The sequence below is a fragment of the Gnatocerus cornutus genome, chromosome 2 (assembly GCF_029298725.1).
Source record: "Gnatocerus cornutus isolate USDA-ARS CGAHR chromosome 2, icGnaCorn1.1, whole genome shotgun sequence".
Taxonomy (NCBI): Eukaryota; Metazoa; Arthropoda; class Insecta; order Coleoptera; family Tenebrionidae; genus Gnatocerus; species Gnatocerus cornutus.
In genome coordinates, this window is record NC_142234.1 from 20599339 (window position 1) to 20615818 (window position 16480).

Below are 16480 nucleotides of genomic sequence, written 5' to 3' on the forward strand. Positions count from 1 at the left end.
TAAGAGTTTTTTATTTCATCACCCATTTCCTGCATAATTTATGTCTCCAAATTCTCAAATTTTTAAATTTTCATTGTGTAATTCGATCCTGTTGCAAATTTCACTTCATTTCGAATATCTTTAAGGGCACTAATTATTTACGTAATACACAACAAATTTCATTACAATGGAATTTCTTCATTTTCGTGTTTTAAGACGTTTTTCGTGCTGATTTTACCGTACTTTTGACAAATTTTTCAAACTGCTGTGAGTCTTTCAATGGACTTATTTATACGCCGAAATTATTATTATTAAGTATTTTATTTAATTTTCCGAGATAAAATAAATTAGTTTTTTTACAAATTCCAACATTTCCTCGATAAGACGTTAAAATTATGGTGGATGCGCTGGGTGGCCCAAGTTATTATTCTTTCTTAAATCATTAAACATGACAACAGGCGAGAAATGTTCTACAGTTGGTTGCAAATTTGCAAATGTTGCTATGTGAATTGGGTTTTGGGGTACAAAAGACGATCGTAAGAGTTCTGTCAATAATGTGTTGGAATTAAATTTGTTTCTTACCGTTTTTAAACAACAATCGCATCTCAGTAAAATTTATTTAAAGGCTCGCACTAATAAATTACCCACAGCACTTTTCATGTCAAAATTGGCAAATGTCAAATTCTAGGGAACAATGATGCCAACCTTGTAATCTGAAAATGTCCAAACCTAATTTTTCAAGATTCCAACTTTAAATCAAAAAATAACTGTCAAAATGGACATTTGCAACCTAAACTGACTAATATTTTCTCTATTTTTTTTTAGATAGGAGTTTAATAAATTAGTTTTCTTACAAATTGTACCATTTTCTCGGTGTTAAATTTATGGTGGATGCGCCGGGTGGCTCTTAAATCTTTAAAGATGGCGACAGGGGAGAAATGTTTATAAAGTCCGTTTTTTTTTTTTTAAACCACCAACACCGCAATCTTCCCCTCCATTACAACCGGCAACGTTGCTTAGGGAGATTTTTGGTAAAAAAAATAGTTGTCAAAATTTTTGACATTTCTGAAATTAGGCAGTGTTTCCGTTAACTTGTTTCTTTTACAGCTTGTTAGATTGCAAATCAAATGATTTAATAGTGAAAAGACTCGGCACAGCCTGAAAGGCCATTTTGTGTAATCAAATTGTCAATTAGGAAGTTAACCTATTTGATTTTATCACCAAAAAGTCACTATCGACGATGTTGCCGGTTGTAAAGTGGTGGGAGAGTGCAGTGTTGGTGATTTTTTAATAAAAAAACGGACTTTACAGTTGGTTTAATGTCACCAAAGGTCACAAATTTTAAATTTTTTATCGTGTAATTCGCCTAATTCATCAAGTCAAATTTTGGGGGACAATAATGCCAACCACATCAGCTTAAAATTTCTAAAGTTTAATCTCCCTTAAATAAAGAAATAATTGTCAAAGTGGGCATTTGCTATCTAAACTGAATATTGTTTGCATTTTTAAAGGCGAGAATGCATAACTCAAAAACGGTCTTTAATTTGGTATAATTATTTAAAAAACATTTTAAATATTGTAGATAAGAATGTAACAATTAGATAACGTTATCAATAGTTCTACGCTATTTATTTTTCTGTTTGTTGTTCCAGTTTCAGTAACGTTACGTAACGCTACGTCCGACCCTGTAAAACACCCTTTACGAAAATATTCCTTTTTCCACAATCGCTCCAAATTTTTATCAACAAAATTTCGCATTATAAACACTCCAAACCCGATAAAATCTTTCGTTCGTTACGTAGGTTTTAAAATTACTTCAAACTGAGCCAATGTTTACACGCCACATCCTCATGAATTTTTAACGTGGCGTAAACACTCTGCGTTTGCCCATCAGCTGATTTTTGACGTTAATTAGTCAAGAATTATGACAGGTACAACCAATTTCGACAATTTAACAAACATTTCAGTGCTATCATTGTCTTCTGTATCATTAAATACGTTGTAATTTCGCGTGTGAAAACTACAAAATCGTGCATTTGTGAGTTTATCAACAGTATCCGATAAAATGTCATTGGAAAATAAGTATAACCTAAAAAGCCCAGGTATGTTTTCCGTTTTTTCTCCCCAAAATGGGATTCATTTCAGTGTCTTTAGGGGTGAAGCGGCTTATGCGAGAAGCCCGCGAGTTGGCGGAGCCAACGGAGGAATATTTCGCTCATCCCTTAGAAGACAATTTGTTTGAATGGCATTTCACTGTGCGAGGGCCCCCCAATACGGAATTCGAGGGCGGGTTTTACCATGGACGTATTCTTTTACCTTCCCAGTATCCAATGCAGCCACCAAATATTATTTTATTGACTGTCAGTAGCCAAAAATGAGTTTCACCCCCAAATTTAATTCGCATTTTACAGCCCAATGGTCGCTTTGAAGTCAATAAAAAAATATGTTTGTCAATATCAGGCCATCACCCAGAGAGTTGGCAGCCGTCTTGGTCCATCAGAACAGCTCTTTTAGCTTTAATTGCGTTTATGCCGACTCCAGCAGCGGGCACTATAGGATCTCTAGATTATACTCCAGAGGAAAGACAGGTCTTGGCAAAGAAGTCGAAGAATTGGGAGTGCGAGACTTGCGGGAGAATCGCCGATAATTTGTCTTCTCAATCGAAAAATACTCTGAATCTGACGCAGGAGGAGGAGTCGCTGATCCAGCACATCGCTTTAAAGGCAAGAAATTTGACACAAATTTTAAGATAATTTACTGAAATTTAAGGCGGAGGAAGACCCAACCAGAAGAGATCGATGCGCTAACAAGGACGGTGAAAATGTAGGCCCACCTTCAGAGGAAAATAATGTTAGGCAAAGAGTTCCAAGTGGCGAAAATAAAGAAACTAGTAGCGCGTCTCTTGCGAACGGTTCTGTCGACACTCTAAATCAAAGAACTATGTAAGAGTTAAATTTTCGTTGTTTTTTAATAATACCCGTTTGTTTCAGAGACCAAATATTTAATGTAGTTATATGGGGCATCGTTTTTGTGATAGTTCTCCTTATAATACGAAGATTTTTCTATCTGGAGTGATTGTAAAATTTGCGTTTGTGTATAAATTTTTTATATTACCGATAGATGAGCTATTAATACCAAAAATGTTAGTAGTTATCAATATACTGTGCTTTAGAGATTAAAAGGTTTTGCAATAAATGAGCGTCCCCTAAAAACAAGGCAAAGAATAAAAATACGTTTATTTGTCATATAAATTAAATCCTGTAGTCTGGATTAGTACATCTTTTATTTCCTCTTACGTGTAAATCAGTGCTTAGTGCATATAAAAATAGACTGAAAGCTTAGGACTAGAACAGTGAGATAAAAACTCTAAATATCTATGTTAACAACACTTATTCCATTGATATCACCATTTTTGGTTTTATGAAACCAAGGCACGCCGTTTTTGTTGTCTTTGTGAACATCTTCAGACTGCATTCTATTGTTATCAAAATGCATTAAACTCAAAATTTCGCTGTGCAATTCATCGCCGGTGGGCATAGGCACATTAGGCAGTTCTGTAATTCTGAACGGAACATCTCCCGCCGACTTTAAATGTCTTCTTTCAATATTATAAATCTTCCTTTCGCCAGAAGCTGAGCGCGGTGCGTGAACTCCATAAAGATGCAAAGGAGCTGTTTTATTAGAAGCTCGCGAAATGAATGATTTCTTATTAACAGTATTCAACTCTAATTGCTGCCGTACTATTTGCACAGCAGATTTTGGTCGCTCCAGTTGGATATCTTCTTTGATATGGTAGACTGGAGGGAACGAATCCGAAGAATTCTCGCTGCTGCCGTCGGTGTCGCTATTGTGGAGATTCTCCACGTTTTGTTCTTGTAATTTGCCGTTCATTTTTCGTTCGTAGTTCGAGTAGGACTCGATCGCGTCCTCGTCTTCTTGTTTCATTTTTTGTTCTGCTTCCTTCTGAGCTCGGATTTTCTCGATTTTTTCTAACCGCAAGCGATTTTCTAAGTTTACTTGGTACACAACATCCTCCTCCACACGTTTGTTTATAATCTCGAAATTCCTGGCGATGTAGTTTAAAAGCCACTCGTAGCCTTTTTTAATTCCCGGGTCAATTTTCAAGTTTCCTGATGTCTCTGTAGCTGAACAGCTTTCAACTAGCGTGGGGCATTCGTTTCCGTTTACTATAGATTCTAATTCTAGTCGCTCTATTATATCTACTTCATCTAAAGCATTTTCGTTGTCTTGTTTGTTGGCTAAAACTAGCACGGGCTTCCGAGAGATTTTCTCGTGAGACAAAAGATCTTGAAGGACGGATTTCGCTTCATCTAAGCGGCTAATATCACTTGAATCAACAACAAAAATTACACCATGAGCCTGAAAGTAAATATTTTAACACGGAATAATTATTTGCTTACTCTGCATACGTCGACAAAATATTTGTGCCAAATCCCTCGTATATTAGGGCCTCCGCCCAAGTCAAACACTTTAACAATATAATTCAAATAACTGAGATTCACGACAGAAAATCCAACTGTTGGAACAACAGAATCTGTTGGTTCGCCAGCTAATCCTTTTGCTGCCACAGTTTTTCCAGCGTTATCTAATCCCACCAACAACAACACGATTTTCCTGAGAAAGAAATGTTTGTTATTGATACAGTTATGTCTGATATCGGCCGACTTTTTTCAGGATCGGATTTGATCGATTTTCGGGGTTTTACAAGCTAGAGAAACTTACTTTTTACTCCGTTTTCTACAGCAGCATATGTTGCCCATATCTATCCGACAAAATCATTTTTATTTTGAATTCATTTAAACTGTTCTAATTCTGACACTTCCACTGCCATTTGTAAACAAAAGAATGTCATGCTGGTACCAACCGCGCGAACGCAAGAGAACTAAATCTCTCCGTTAGAAAATGACTTTTCCAACAATTTGGAGACTTCAAAAACACGAATCTCTTAAAGATTTTCGGATTTGGCGCTTCGTTAATTTTTTATCAATTTTTAAATATTTTCGCGTGTTTTTAATGAAAAAAATTTGCATTATCGTATATGCAACCAGTAATACAAGCAGTTGGGCCGTGTGACGTATGTCCTAGCTTAACAATGAGTGAGATTTTCTTAAAATTTTCGATTTGGATTTTCTTGTAAAATCTTATAGACATCAAAAAAATGATAAAATAAATGGATTCAGGAAATAAAAATTATGTCGCGGGGTCAGTTTCGTGTTAATCTGAAGACTTCCGGATTATTCGGACAAAAATTACCAAAGGGCTACACGAATTCTAAAATGTGGTCGAAATTCGTTAATTTTTTGGCGGTTTTTAAAATTCTTCAAAAATAAAATCGCAGTGGCGCCAACAAAACCAAAGATAGAAGATTTTTTATAAAATTTTGAAATTTTTTGCAGTAGTATTAAAAATAAAAAATTTTAAAGTCTGGGTCTGTTGCTCCAGAATTTTGAAATTTAGTGCAAATAATGATTGAAGTAAGAGTAGTAACCTCCTCAAATTTCATCGCAGTAGCCCCAACAGAACCAAAGATACAAATTCTTTTCATAGAATTTTGAAACTTTTTGTAGTCCTGAAAATAAAAATTTCTAAAAATCTGGTTCTGCTACGATAATTTCAGTAATTTTAGAACTGAAACAATGAAATATGGGAAAAATTATCCTTTGGCTTTGTTTATGGACCGGAGACACTGACAAAATTTTAGAATCAAAAAGACAGATTTTAGAAATTATCATTAGTACAAACAAACCAAAAATGGCTTAATTTTTACTAAACTCTGTAAGTTGAGTAATTTTAGAGCTGTGGCAATGAAATTTATTAGGATTAAAACTTTTACTTTGCTTATGAACTGTAGAAAGTTTCAAAATTCTAAAACTAAAAAGACAGATTTTAGAAATTTTTATTTGCGAATTGACCAAGAATTTCAATTTTTTTTGCTAGGCTCGATAATTCCAGAAATTTTAGAGTTTCAAAATCTGCTGTGTAAATTGGTAAATTCTTTGCAAGAAAAATAACCTACGAATATGTATAGTTCGTACAGTGAGAGATTGAATGACAGAAAAGTCACTAAATCTATAATATATACAAGATATAAGCTTGTAGTCAATCACACTCTGTATAAGTAAAAAACCAGACGTGATAATTTTTTTGTTTTCAGTTTTGAATTCTGCTTAAAAACCTCTTCTAGATTCAATCTAGATTAAATCTAGATTGTCATCGTGGAATATAAAAGCTTGTTAACTAGTGTAATTAGTCGAATTTTGTGGTACTGGAGCCCGTTTAAGTGGAATTTAGCGTAAGAAACGGGCGTCCGACGTGTGAGCGCATCTTTAGCTGCACCCGCAGAAGCAGTCACGTGTTGTACTGTCACAGCGTGTAAACACAGAGGAAAAATAAGAACAACAAAACAGAGGAAATCAAAACAAAATTAGCGATGAAGAATGAGCTCCACCTTGATAGTAAGCATTAATAATTCACCAACACCTGCTAACATTCCTTTTAGAGCATTATCGTCCCTATTTACAATGGATCAGGTTGGATCAACCAATGCTTCAATGCAATTCTGCAGCAAGAACTGTTACCTGAAATTCAGATTGAAGTCTGTGTTTGCAATGATGCATCGCACGATGATACCGCACAGGTGTTGCTAAATTGGGCTGCTCAGTTTGCAAGTAGAAATGTAGCACTAACAGTTTTTACCAATGAAAGTGGAAGACCAAATGGTGGTAAGTAAAAGAAAAGAATTGAAGGAGTGGTTGAATAAGAGTTACCATTCTAGTTGGATATGCGAAAAACAGAGCTGTTAGTATCAGCAAGGGCTCATATTTGTGTTTTCAGGACGTGGTAAGTCCCCAGTCTGGTAAAAAGCACAGAAAAAAGTTGTTTTTTAGGACGATATTATGCTTCCCAATAGAATTTCCGAGCAGTACAAGAAAGCTGTAGTGTTGCCACAAGACACAGTAATAAATATCGCAATTCGTAACGAATTACTAAAAAATTCTTTCAAGATTTTAGGCAGTCAGTTTCAACGAGTACCCCAAAACTCAACAAACCGATATACAGAATGGGCCAATTTTCTCCCACGCGAAAAACTCCATATTCAAGTTTACACGTCCCATGGTCCGACTATTATAATGCCCACGTGGTTCTGCCACCGCTCAGTTTTTCAAAAGTACGCGGAAAACCCAATCCAATTGAGTCTAACCACGTTTTTACAGCATCGGTGGTTTTTCCGAAGACGGAAAAGGAACTCCAGAAGACCTAATTTTCTTCTACAAACACTTGGACTTGGGAGGAAAATTATTTCGGGTTGACCAATCCCTATTGATTTATTCGTACCATTTGAACGCAGCCACGTTTTCAGTGAAAGAGTTCGTTTCGCTGTTTTTCCCTCATTTTTCTTTCAACACTATTTTCCAGGGAGACGATATGGAAAATCAGACTGCAACGACTGGAAGAAGTGTTTTTGAACACGTGGCAAAAGTTTACGATATGGAACGCCGGGAAACAAGGTCGGAAATTGTACAACTCGTTGTCTGAAGAAAATCAGAAGAAAGTTGAGGCAATGTGTGATGTTGATACGAAGAAAATTGGGAAAACGTACGCGCATTTCGATCCCGCGTCGAGGACTTGCAGTCAGTCGATTAAAATCGTTCATTTTAAAGATGCGAGCCCTCCGTTTGTTATTTGCGTGAAGATTGTAAGTGAAATGATTACGCAAAGCATAATATTTAAAAAAAACGGTAGAAATCAATGAAAAAAATGTTATGAAAGACAATTGTTACATTCCCAGTGATTTATAGCAATTTTTTTCTGAGATAATTTCATGTGAATTCGAGAATCGCTACTTGACTTTAATTACAAAATTTTCATTGTAGAATCTTACCAATGGGGAATTTGAGAAAAATTTGGCGTCGCTAAATCTGGTGGAGAATGTGGACTACGTTCTATTTAGCTGACTAGTTAACTTGTTAACTTTACCTACGCTTTTATTATTAAATTTAGATACAAGAAATAAGAAAAAGTTGTTCCAGGATAAAAACTTAATTGTTTTTCAACAAAATTGAGACTACTGTGTTGTTTGAGACTTTTACAATAAATTATTTATTACTACAACTTCGATGTTAGAAACATTAGGAAACTATTTGCGCCATCTTTTTTTCGGGATTTTTTACATAAGAAATAGTTCTTTGATTTTTCTACAGTCGAAATTTGCGAATTTTCGCAAAAATTCATGACTAAAACTATGCCAAATTTCTGATATCGATATCTCGCTTATTTTTTAGAGTAAACGTAAGCTATTATACATCAGTGAACGCAGAATATTACGCAGATTCCAAATTTGGGATTTAAATTTAGATCCGACAACAAATAACTGAGTTATGGCCGATCAAAGTTTCGGATAGTTGATTTTCATTTTTTCTCATTTTTCCCAATTTTCAAAGTTAAATATCTCGGAAACTATTAGAGATATTGAGATGCGGTTTGCGCCATCGTTTTTCTCGGCTCATTTTACGTTAGAAAAAGTGCTTAAAAGCCCAAAATTCGATAGTCGATTTTTCGCGAAAAAAAATTGCGACTCAAACGATGAAAATTTTTCAATTTTTTAAATTTTTGGCCATAACTCGCAAACTATTTGTCCTATGGATCTCAAATTTGGCCAGTAGATAGATTTTGAGCTCCTCTTTCGACTGATGTATAATTCAATGCTATTAAACGTCATTTTTATTTTGAAAACATTGATTGAAAATCACCCTAAAATGATGTTTTCAAAACAGTTTTTTTCCAATACCTCATTTATTTATTAAGCAAACTCAACAAATTTGGGTCTCATTTTACGCAGAATTTCACGCTGAATCTAAAAATATGATAATTTTTTAAAATTTGTCAATAAATAACCGAGTTATGGCCGTTTGAAATTTTGGGTTGTCGCCAGAGGGTCAAATTTTCGAAGGTTCGAAACAATTCATGCTCGATATCTCGGAAACTATTACAGATATTAGAATGCGGTTTGCGGCATCGTTTTTCTCGCGATTTTTTACATAAGAAATCGTTTTTAGATTTTCCAATAGTCGAAATTTGCGAATTTTCGCAAAAATTCATGATTAAAACTATAACAAATTTCTCATATCGATTTCTCGCTTATTTTTTAGAGTAAACTTGAGTTATTATACATCAGTGAACGCAGAATTTTACGCAGATTCCAAATCTGGGATTTAAATTCAGATCCGACAACAAATAACTGAGTTATGGCCGATCAAAGTTTCGGATAGTTGATTTTCATTTTTTCTCATTTTTCCCAATTTTCAAAGTTAAATATCTCGGAAACTATTAGAGATATTGAGATGCGGTTTGCGCCATCGTTTTTCTCGGCTCATTTTACGTTAGAAAAAGTGCTTAAAATCCCAAAATTCGATAGTCGATTTTTCGCGAAAAAAAATTGCGACTCAAACGATGAAAATTTTTCATTTTTTTTTATTTTTGGCCATAACTCGCAAACTATTTGTCCTATAGATCTCAAATTTGGCCAGTAGATAGATTTTGATCTCCTCTTTCGACTGATGTATAATTCAATGCTATTAAACGTCATTTTTATTTTGAAAACATTGATTGAAAATCACCCTAAAATGATGTTTTCAAAACAGTTTTTTTCCAATACCTCATTTATTTATTAAGCAAACTCAACAAATTTGGGTCTCATTTTACGCAGAATTTCACGCTGAATCTAAAAATATGATAATTTTTTAAAATTTGTCAATAAATAACCGAGTTATGGCCGTTTGAAATTTTGGGTTGTCGCCAGAGGGTCAAATTTTCGAAGGTTCGAAACAATTCATGCTCGATATCTCGGAAACTATTACAGATATTGGAATGCGGTTTGCGGCATCGTTTTTCTCGCGATTTTTTACATAAGAAATCGTTTTTAGATTTTCCAGTAGTCGAAACTTGCAAATTTTCGCGAAAATTCATGATTAAAACTATAACAAATTTCTCATATCGATATCTCGCTTATTTTTTAGAATAAACTTAAGTTATTATACATCAGTGAACGCAGAATTTTACGCAGATTCCAAATCTGGGATTTAAATTCAGATCCGACAACAAATAACGGAGTTATATCCGATCAAGATTTCGGATAGTTGATTTTCATTTTTTCTCATTTTTCCCAATTTTCAAAGTTAAATATCTCGGAAACTATTAGAGATATTGAGATGCGGTTTGCGCCATCGTTTTTCTCGGCTCATTTTACGTTAGAAAAAGTGCTTAAAAGCCCAAAATTCGATAGTCGATTTTTCGCGAAAAAAAATTGCGACTCAAACGATGAAAATTTTTCATTTTTTTTTATTTTTGGCCATAACTCGCAAACTATTTGTCCTATAGATCTCAAATTTGGCCAGTAGATAGATTTTGATCTCCTCTTTCGACTGATGTATAATTCAATGCTATTAAACGTCATTTTTATTTTGAAAACATTGATTGAAAATCACCCTAAAATGATGTTTTCAAAACAGTTTTTTTCCAATACCTCATTTATTTATTAAGCAAACTCAACAAATTTGGGTCTCATTTTACGCAGAATTTCACGCTGAATCTAAAAATATGATAATTTTTTAAAATTTGTCAATAAATAACCGAGTTATGGCCGTTTGAAATTTTGGGTTGTCGCCAGAGGGTCAAATTTTCGAAGGTTCGAAACAATTCATGCTCGATATCTGGGAAACTATTACAGATATTGGAATGCGGTTTGCGGCATCGTTTTTCTCGCGATTTTTTACATAAGAAATCGTTTTTAGATTTTCCAGCAGTCGAAACTTGCAAATTTTCGCGAAAATTCATGATTAAAACTATAACAAATTTCTCATATCGATATCTCGCTTATTTTTTAGAATAAACTTAAGTTATTATACATCAGTGAACGCAGAATTTTACGCAGATTCCAAATCTGGGATTTAAATTCAGATCCGACAACAAATAACGGAGTTATATCCGATCAAGATTTCGGATAGTTGATTTTCATTTTTTCTCATTTTTCCCAATTTTCAAAGTTAAATATCTCGGAAACTATTAGAGATATTGAAATGCGGTTTGCGCCATTCTTTTTCTCGGCTCATTTTACGTTAAAAAAAGTGATCAAAAGTCCAAAATTCAATAGTCGATTTTTCGCGAAAAAAAATTCCAACTCAAACGATGAAAATTTTTCAATTTTTTTATTTTTGGCCATAACTCGGAAACTATTTGTCCGATCGATCTCAAATTTGGCCAGTAGATATATCTCGAGCTCCCCTTTCGATTGATGTAAACACAAAGGTATTAAACGTTGTTTTCACTTTAAAAACAGTGATTAAAAATCACCCCAAAATGACCTCTTTAAAACAGTTTTTGGCCAATGCCTCGTTTAATCATTAGGCAAATTCAACAAATCTTGGCTCATTTTACGCAGAATGCCACGCTTAATTTAAAGCCGCAAGAGTTTTTAATTTTCGTCAACAAATAACTGAGTTATGGTCGTTTGAATTTTTGGGTTGTCGCTAGAGGTCCAAATTTTTGAAGGTTCGAAACAATCAGTGCTCAATATCTCGGAAACTATTAGAGATATTGAGATGCGGTTTGCGCCATCGCTTTTCTCGCGATTTTTTACATAAGAAATGGTTCTTAGATTTTCCAAAACTCGAAAGTTGCAGTTTTTCGCGAAAATTCATGACTAAAACTATGCCAAATTTCTGATATCGATATCTCGCTTATTTTTTAGAGTAAACTTGAGTTATTATATGTTACATCAGTGTACGCAGAATTTTCCGCCGATTCCAAATCTGGGACTGAAATCCAGATCCGACAACAAATAACTAAGTTATACCCGATAAAATTTTCGAATAGTTGATTTTCATTTTCCTAATTTTTAAAACTAAATATCCCGGAAACTATTGCAGGTATTGAGATACGGTTTGTGCCATCGTTTTTCTCGGCTCATTTTACGTTAGAAAAAGTCCTCAAAACCCCAAAAATAAATCATTTATTACTACAACTTTTGTGTGTATTTTAAAACCCATTTCAAGCGGATTCAGAGACTATTTCAAATTTCGCTCCAAAAATCCTTCACGCACTTTCCGTTTCCTCCGAGTCGCTCAGCTGTGTTCTGTCAAAGTTGTCAAATACTTGTCAACCTAATTGTTGAGTGTAAAATTTCCTCGTCACTATGAATTTTCCATTCAAATAAAATCCAACAGTTTACCACCGAGAAACAAAATGTCAGACTTTAATCCTTTTGCAGCCTTAATTGAGGCTGATAACACCCCAGTTATTAAAAACAAATCTATCAATCAGGTCCTGGAGGATATATTCGCATTTACTTTAGACCCAAATGGCGAAAAGAAGCAATTACTCTACCTTGAAGAAGTCTCGAAAACTTTTCATAGGAACGATTTAGATTTAACGGTCCTGCAGCATGCTCTGTTTGATCGCCTCTTTATATGTAGTAAGAATCTAGTTATAATGAGTTTGTTGAAGAACTGGAAGAACACGCATTCTTATGAAAGCAAAGTGATAACTTACTTGTGCAATTGCTACAAGAATTTGAGTGAAGACAGACACTTAAAACCAGAGGAAACAGCCAAAGTAAAAAGTTTGATTGTACAAAGTGCAGTGACAGCTTTTATTGAGTCAGATATCTATGAGGGACAACAATTTGACCAACAAATGATCGAAATCCTCAAAGAGAATTACGATCACAGCACGTCGTTTTTCCAGGATGTTTGTAAAGGCGTTATAGATGAAGAAGGAGGAGGTTTGTATCCATAAATTAATAAATAAAGGATTTTCCCCCTGTATTTCAGGAGAAGCATTCCTTAAGGATAAGTTGTCACAAATCCTGTTATTCCTGACGTCAACAATCATAAAATCAGATATCATCAACTTTGATTACGACATTTTCAACGTTTTGAACGTTTTTACCTCTGAAGAGTATCTAGGGAGTATTTTTCTAGATGTAAAACCAGAGAAATTTAGTATAGGATCAGATTACGCAAACACTCCACTTGGAGCGATTTTAAATATTTCCATTTTACCAAAAACCCCAAACGCTGGTTATGAACATTTCCTTGACCCCACAGACCAAGTAGGTTCTTTTTTACTACAGTTTCACCACTAATTTTCGATTTTAGGCCAGTATTGAAGCAGCTGAGGGCCGTTTGTGGTCAAGCATCGACAATTTAACGCAACACATCCACGTTTTTGTTAGAAACTTGTTAAAATGTAGTCCAGCGATAAAAAACAAGACACTAGAGTGGTTAGGACTGTGTTTAAAAGCCAATTTTGACAGGGGGAAGTTGTGGAGCGCCCAATCGCCCCCTGAACTCAACCCAGCGAATTACACGAATGTCTCTGATGGTTTTATGATCAATTTCGGGAATATTATGTTGAGACTGTGTCGTCCTTTTTGTAGTAATTTTAGAGACAAGACGATTTTGAAAGTGGATCCCACATATTGTACAGTTCCTGTGAGTTTAAACTGTGTTTTTTTCTCATCTGAGGTTGGTATTTCAGGATGAGCAGTGCTCAGAGAAAGGGATTCACTTGCTGGGGATGAATAATGAGACTTGTTTAATTCCAAATGAGGACGAAACGAGGTTGTTGATTGCAGAAAACTACAATTTTGTTACTGAATGTTTTTATTTTACTCATAAGGCAGTTTTTTTGGGGTACCAAGTCACGGTGGACAAGTTGGTGCACCTGAACCACGTAAGTACCAGTTCTGATCCGTTTTTACTCTTCTAACTTGAATTAGAAATAGAATTAAAATCCGCTGCAATAACAAAATTCTAACACAAAAACCTGTTTATCTAGGAAGTGGGACGAATGGAGAGAGCTTATTCAGACGCCCTAGCTCAAGCAATGGGAAACAGTCATTTGGTTAACGCTCTAAAGCGAGGAATGACCCAACAACTAACAAAGTACTTAAGCCTTTCCAATAGAAACCCTCTTATGCTTAACATTGCAGATATTTGTGTCTAAAAGCACAGTTGTCAGACCCGGTACTCTTAAATCTGTTATTTGATTTCACATCCGCATCCACTTACTGGTTGTGTCAAGTCGCAATAAACACAAATTTCGAAGGAGGAGAACATGTAACTTTTGCCCCTTTGGACGAAACTCCCATCAACTTTCCCCTCCCAGCTGCGGTCGCAAACACTCTGAAGTAAGTTGGTGAAATAACACCCCTCAGTTATAGTCGTTGAATTTTCAGAAGCGTCCCTGAGTTTATAATAGAGAATATCGTCTGTTACCTCGTCTTTTTAAGACGTTTCAACCCGAAAATCTTCGAAGAGCAAGGTTTTGCCAAACTCAAGCCCATCTTGTCTTTCATTTTAATCTACATGGGGTCATCCGACCGCATGAAAAACCCGCATCTTCGGGCGCGGCTGGCCGAAGCCCTGGAGTCGCTTTTGCCCCATCACGACGACGAGCCTCCTGGTTTCAACGCCTTTGGAGGGTATCAAAGAGAGATGTTGTTCACCGAACACGAGCACAGAGCCGAGGTAAAGCCACGGCGGCTTCACCCCAATTCCTTTCATTCTTCTGTTAAAGATTGTCAAGAGTTTACTGAAAGTCTTCGTGGGGATTGAGATGACCGGGCAAAGCGTGGAGTTCGAGCAAAAATTCAACTACCGCAGACCCATGTATAGAGTGATGGACTATTTGTGGACCAAGAACGAATATCAAAGTTACTTCAAGTAAAAACAAACAGTTCGTTTATTCAAGTTTTGTTTATTGTTTTTTTGCAGGAAGTTGGCGCAAGAAGCGGAGCAGAACATGGAAGCGGTGACTCCTCCACTGTTTTTGCGGTTCATCAACCTCCTGATGAACGACGCGGTGTACCTCCTCGACGAAGCGCTAGCTAACATGGCGAAATTGAAAGAAATGCAGACAGCCAGGTTCGTTTATTGTACAATTTCGCGCGTCTCACAATTAATTTTAGACAAAACGGTGAATGGGACGCGCTGCCAGCTCAAGAACGCAGTCAAAACCAGAGCTACATGCACCAGATCGGAATGATCGCCAAATTCGATAACATTCTGGGTCGAGACACCATAAAGACCCTGGAAAAACTAACATCTGAAATTACCATTGTGTTCACTCACTCAACGATGGTTGATAGAGTCGCTGGAATGCTCAACTACTTCCTGTACAATCTGGTCGGACCTAAAAAAAAGAACTTCAAAGTAAAGGATCAGAAAGAGTACAATTTCGACCCCGCGACCACCGTCAGAAACATCTGCAAAATCTACGTCAATCTCAAAGAAAGCGACGCTTTTTGTTTGGCGATTTCACAAGACGGGCGTTCGTACAGTCCGGAACTCTTCACACTCGCTGAAAGTGTTCTTGTGCGAATTGGAGGAGGCGCGCTGATAACGGATTTGAAAGAAGTCGCGCAACGCGTGGCGAAAAAGGCAGTGGAGCAACAAGCGAGCGAGGAAGCTCTGGCGGAGGCGCCCGAGCATTTTCTTGATCCGATTATGTCCACGTTGATGACGGATCCTGTGGTTTTGCCGAGTTCTAAACAAACTGTTGACAGGACTACTATTGCGAGGTTTGGGTTTGTTGAGTTAGGTGGAGGTTGTTGATTTTGGGGTTTTAGGCATCTGTTGAGTGATCAAACTGACCCGTTTAATCGAGCGCCGTTGTCGATGGACCAAGTTATACCTAACGAGGAGTTGGCGGAGGAAATTAGGAAGTGGTTAGAAGAGCGGAAAAGTAAATAGTGTTTTGTTGATAACGTTTTTATGTAATAAAGATTACTAACAAAGGGGAGCTTTTGATTATTTTTTAAACCTAAAGGCAATGATGCTGACTTAACCTAGTAACATGCGAGTTTGAGCTTTGAGAGATTTTGCTCAGGTTTAACAAACTCAAGCTTTGTTGAATGTTCAAAAGTAGAACGAACTTTTTTTACATTTTTAGATGTAATATTTTTGTTATCCAGGCCAAAAATTTAACTATTGAACTACTAATAGAACGTTGTCATAACTACCTGAATAATTATTAACCTACAAGGGGCAATCTGTGCCCACAATGTAATGATTTTGAAGATTGCAGGTGCATTTAGAAGTAAAAGTAAATAAGTAAACTACTTTATAAGTAGTCTACAACTGTAAACATGCATCAATGTCATTTTTTCTTTTGTTTTATTAATGTCATTGTTAAGCCTACAATAATTATCATTGTGCCTACTTTCAAAACCTGCTTTACACTGCTCAAATTTTGGAAAAATGTGGTCCGAGACTTATTTTGAACGTCACTGTATCTATTGAATTTTAAAAATTGCTTGAATTGTATTAGATGGTCTATATAAAGTTGTATAAAACTACACTAGAGATCTTATAGAATAACTTACTTGACAATAAACTTCACCACAAATTAGTGCCGTTGCACAAATATCAGAACATCTTGCCTGGACAAAAGACGGCAATTAACTAAATAAATAAATTAA

At 35.8% G+C, this 16480-nt stretch overlaps 4 protein-coding genes across 4 annotated transcripts; 3 read left to right on the plus strand and 1 right to left on the minus strand.

The window, feature by feature from the left end:
* The first annotated feature begins 1626 nt into the window (after positions 1-1626).
* On the plus strand, positions 1627-3249 carry LOC148179941 (ubiquitin-conjugating enzyme E2 J1-like). Its single transcript, XM_088030646.1, has 5 exons — positions 1627-2081; positions 2134-2339; positions 2391-2702; positions 2749-2921; positions 2970-3249. Exons 1-5 carry the CDS (start codon positions 2045-2047, stop codon positions 3052-3054), a joined length of 813 nt encoding a protein of 270 aa, XP_087886772.1. The 5' UTR covers positions 1627-2044; the 3' UTR covers positions 3055-3249.
* On the minus strand, positions 3204-4855 carry LOC148179942 (uncharacterized). Its single transcript, XM_088030645.1, has 3 exons — positions 4723-4855; positions 4410-4614; positions 3204-4359 (listed from the first exon to the last, which is right to left on the minus strand). Exons 1-3 carry the CDS (start codon positions 4758-4760, stop codon positions 3346-3348), a joined length of 1257 nt encoding a protein of 418 aa, XP_087886771.1. The 5' UTR covers positions 4761-4855; the 3' UTR covers positions 3204-3345.
* Positions 4856-6344: 1489 nt separating this feature from the next.
* LOC148179943 (queuosine-tRNA galactosyltransferase-like) lies at positions 6345-8113 on the plus strand. The gene is made up of 8 exons (XM_088029460.1): positions 6345-6455; positions 6500-6722; positions 6776-6840; positions 6888-6956; positions 7005-7168; positions 7215-7367; positions 7417-7696; positions 7875-8113. The coding sequence occupies exons 1-8, from the start codon at positions 6438-6440 to the stop codon at positions 7953-7955; spliced, it is 1053 nt and encodes a 350-aa protein (XP_087885586.1). The 5' UTR covers positions 6345-6437; the 3' UTR covers positions 7956-8113.
* Positions 8114-12107: 3994 nt separating this feature from the next.
* Positions 12108-15801, plus strand: Ube4A (Ubiquitination factor E4A). Its single transcript, XM_088029919.1, has 11 exons — positions 12108-12778; positions 12828-13108; positions 13155-13490; positions 13537-13731; positions 13837-13943; positions 13991-14188; positions 14237-14528; positions 14578-14723; positions 14775-14924; positions 14969-15580; positions 15629-15801. The coding sequence occupies exons 1-11, from the start codon at positions 12241-12243 to the stop codon at positions 15750-15752; spliced, it is 2979 nt and encodes a 992-aa protein (XP_087886045.1). The 5' UTR covers positions 12108-12240; the 3' UTR covers positions 15753-15801.
* The last annotated feature ends 679 nt before the right edge of the window (positions 15802-16480 follow it).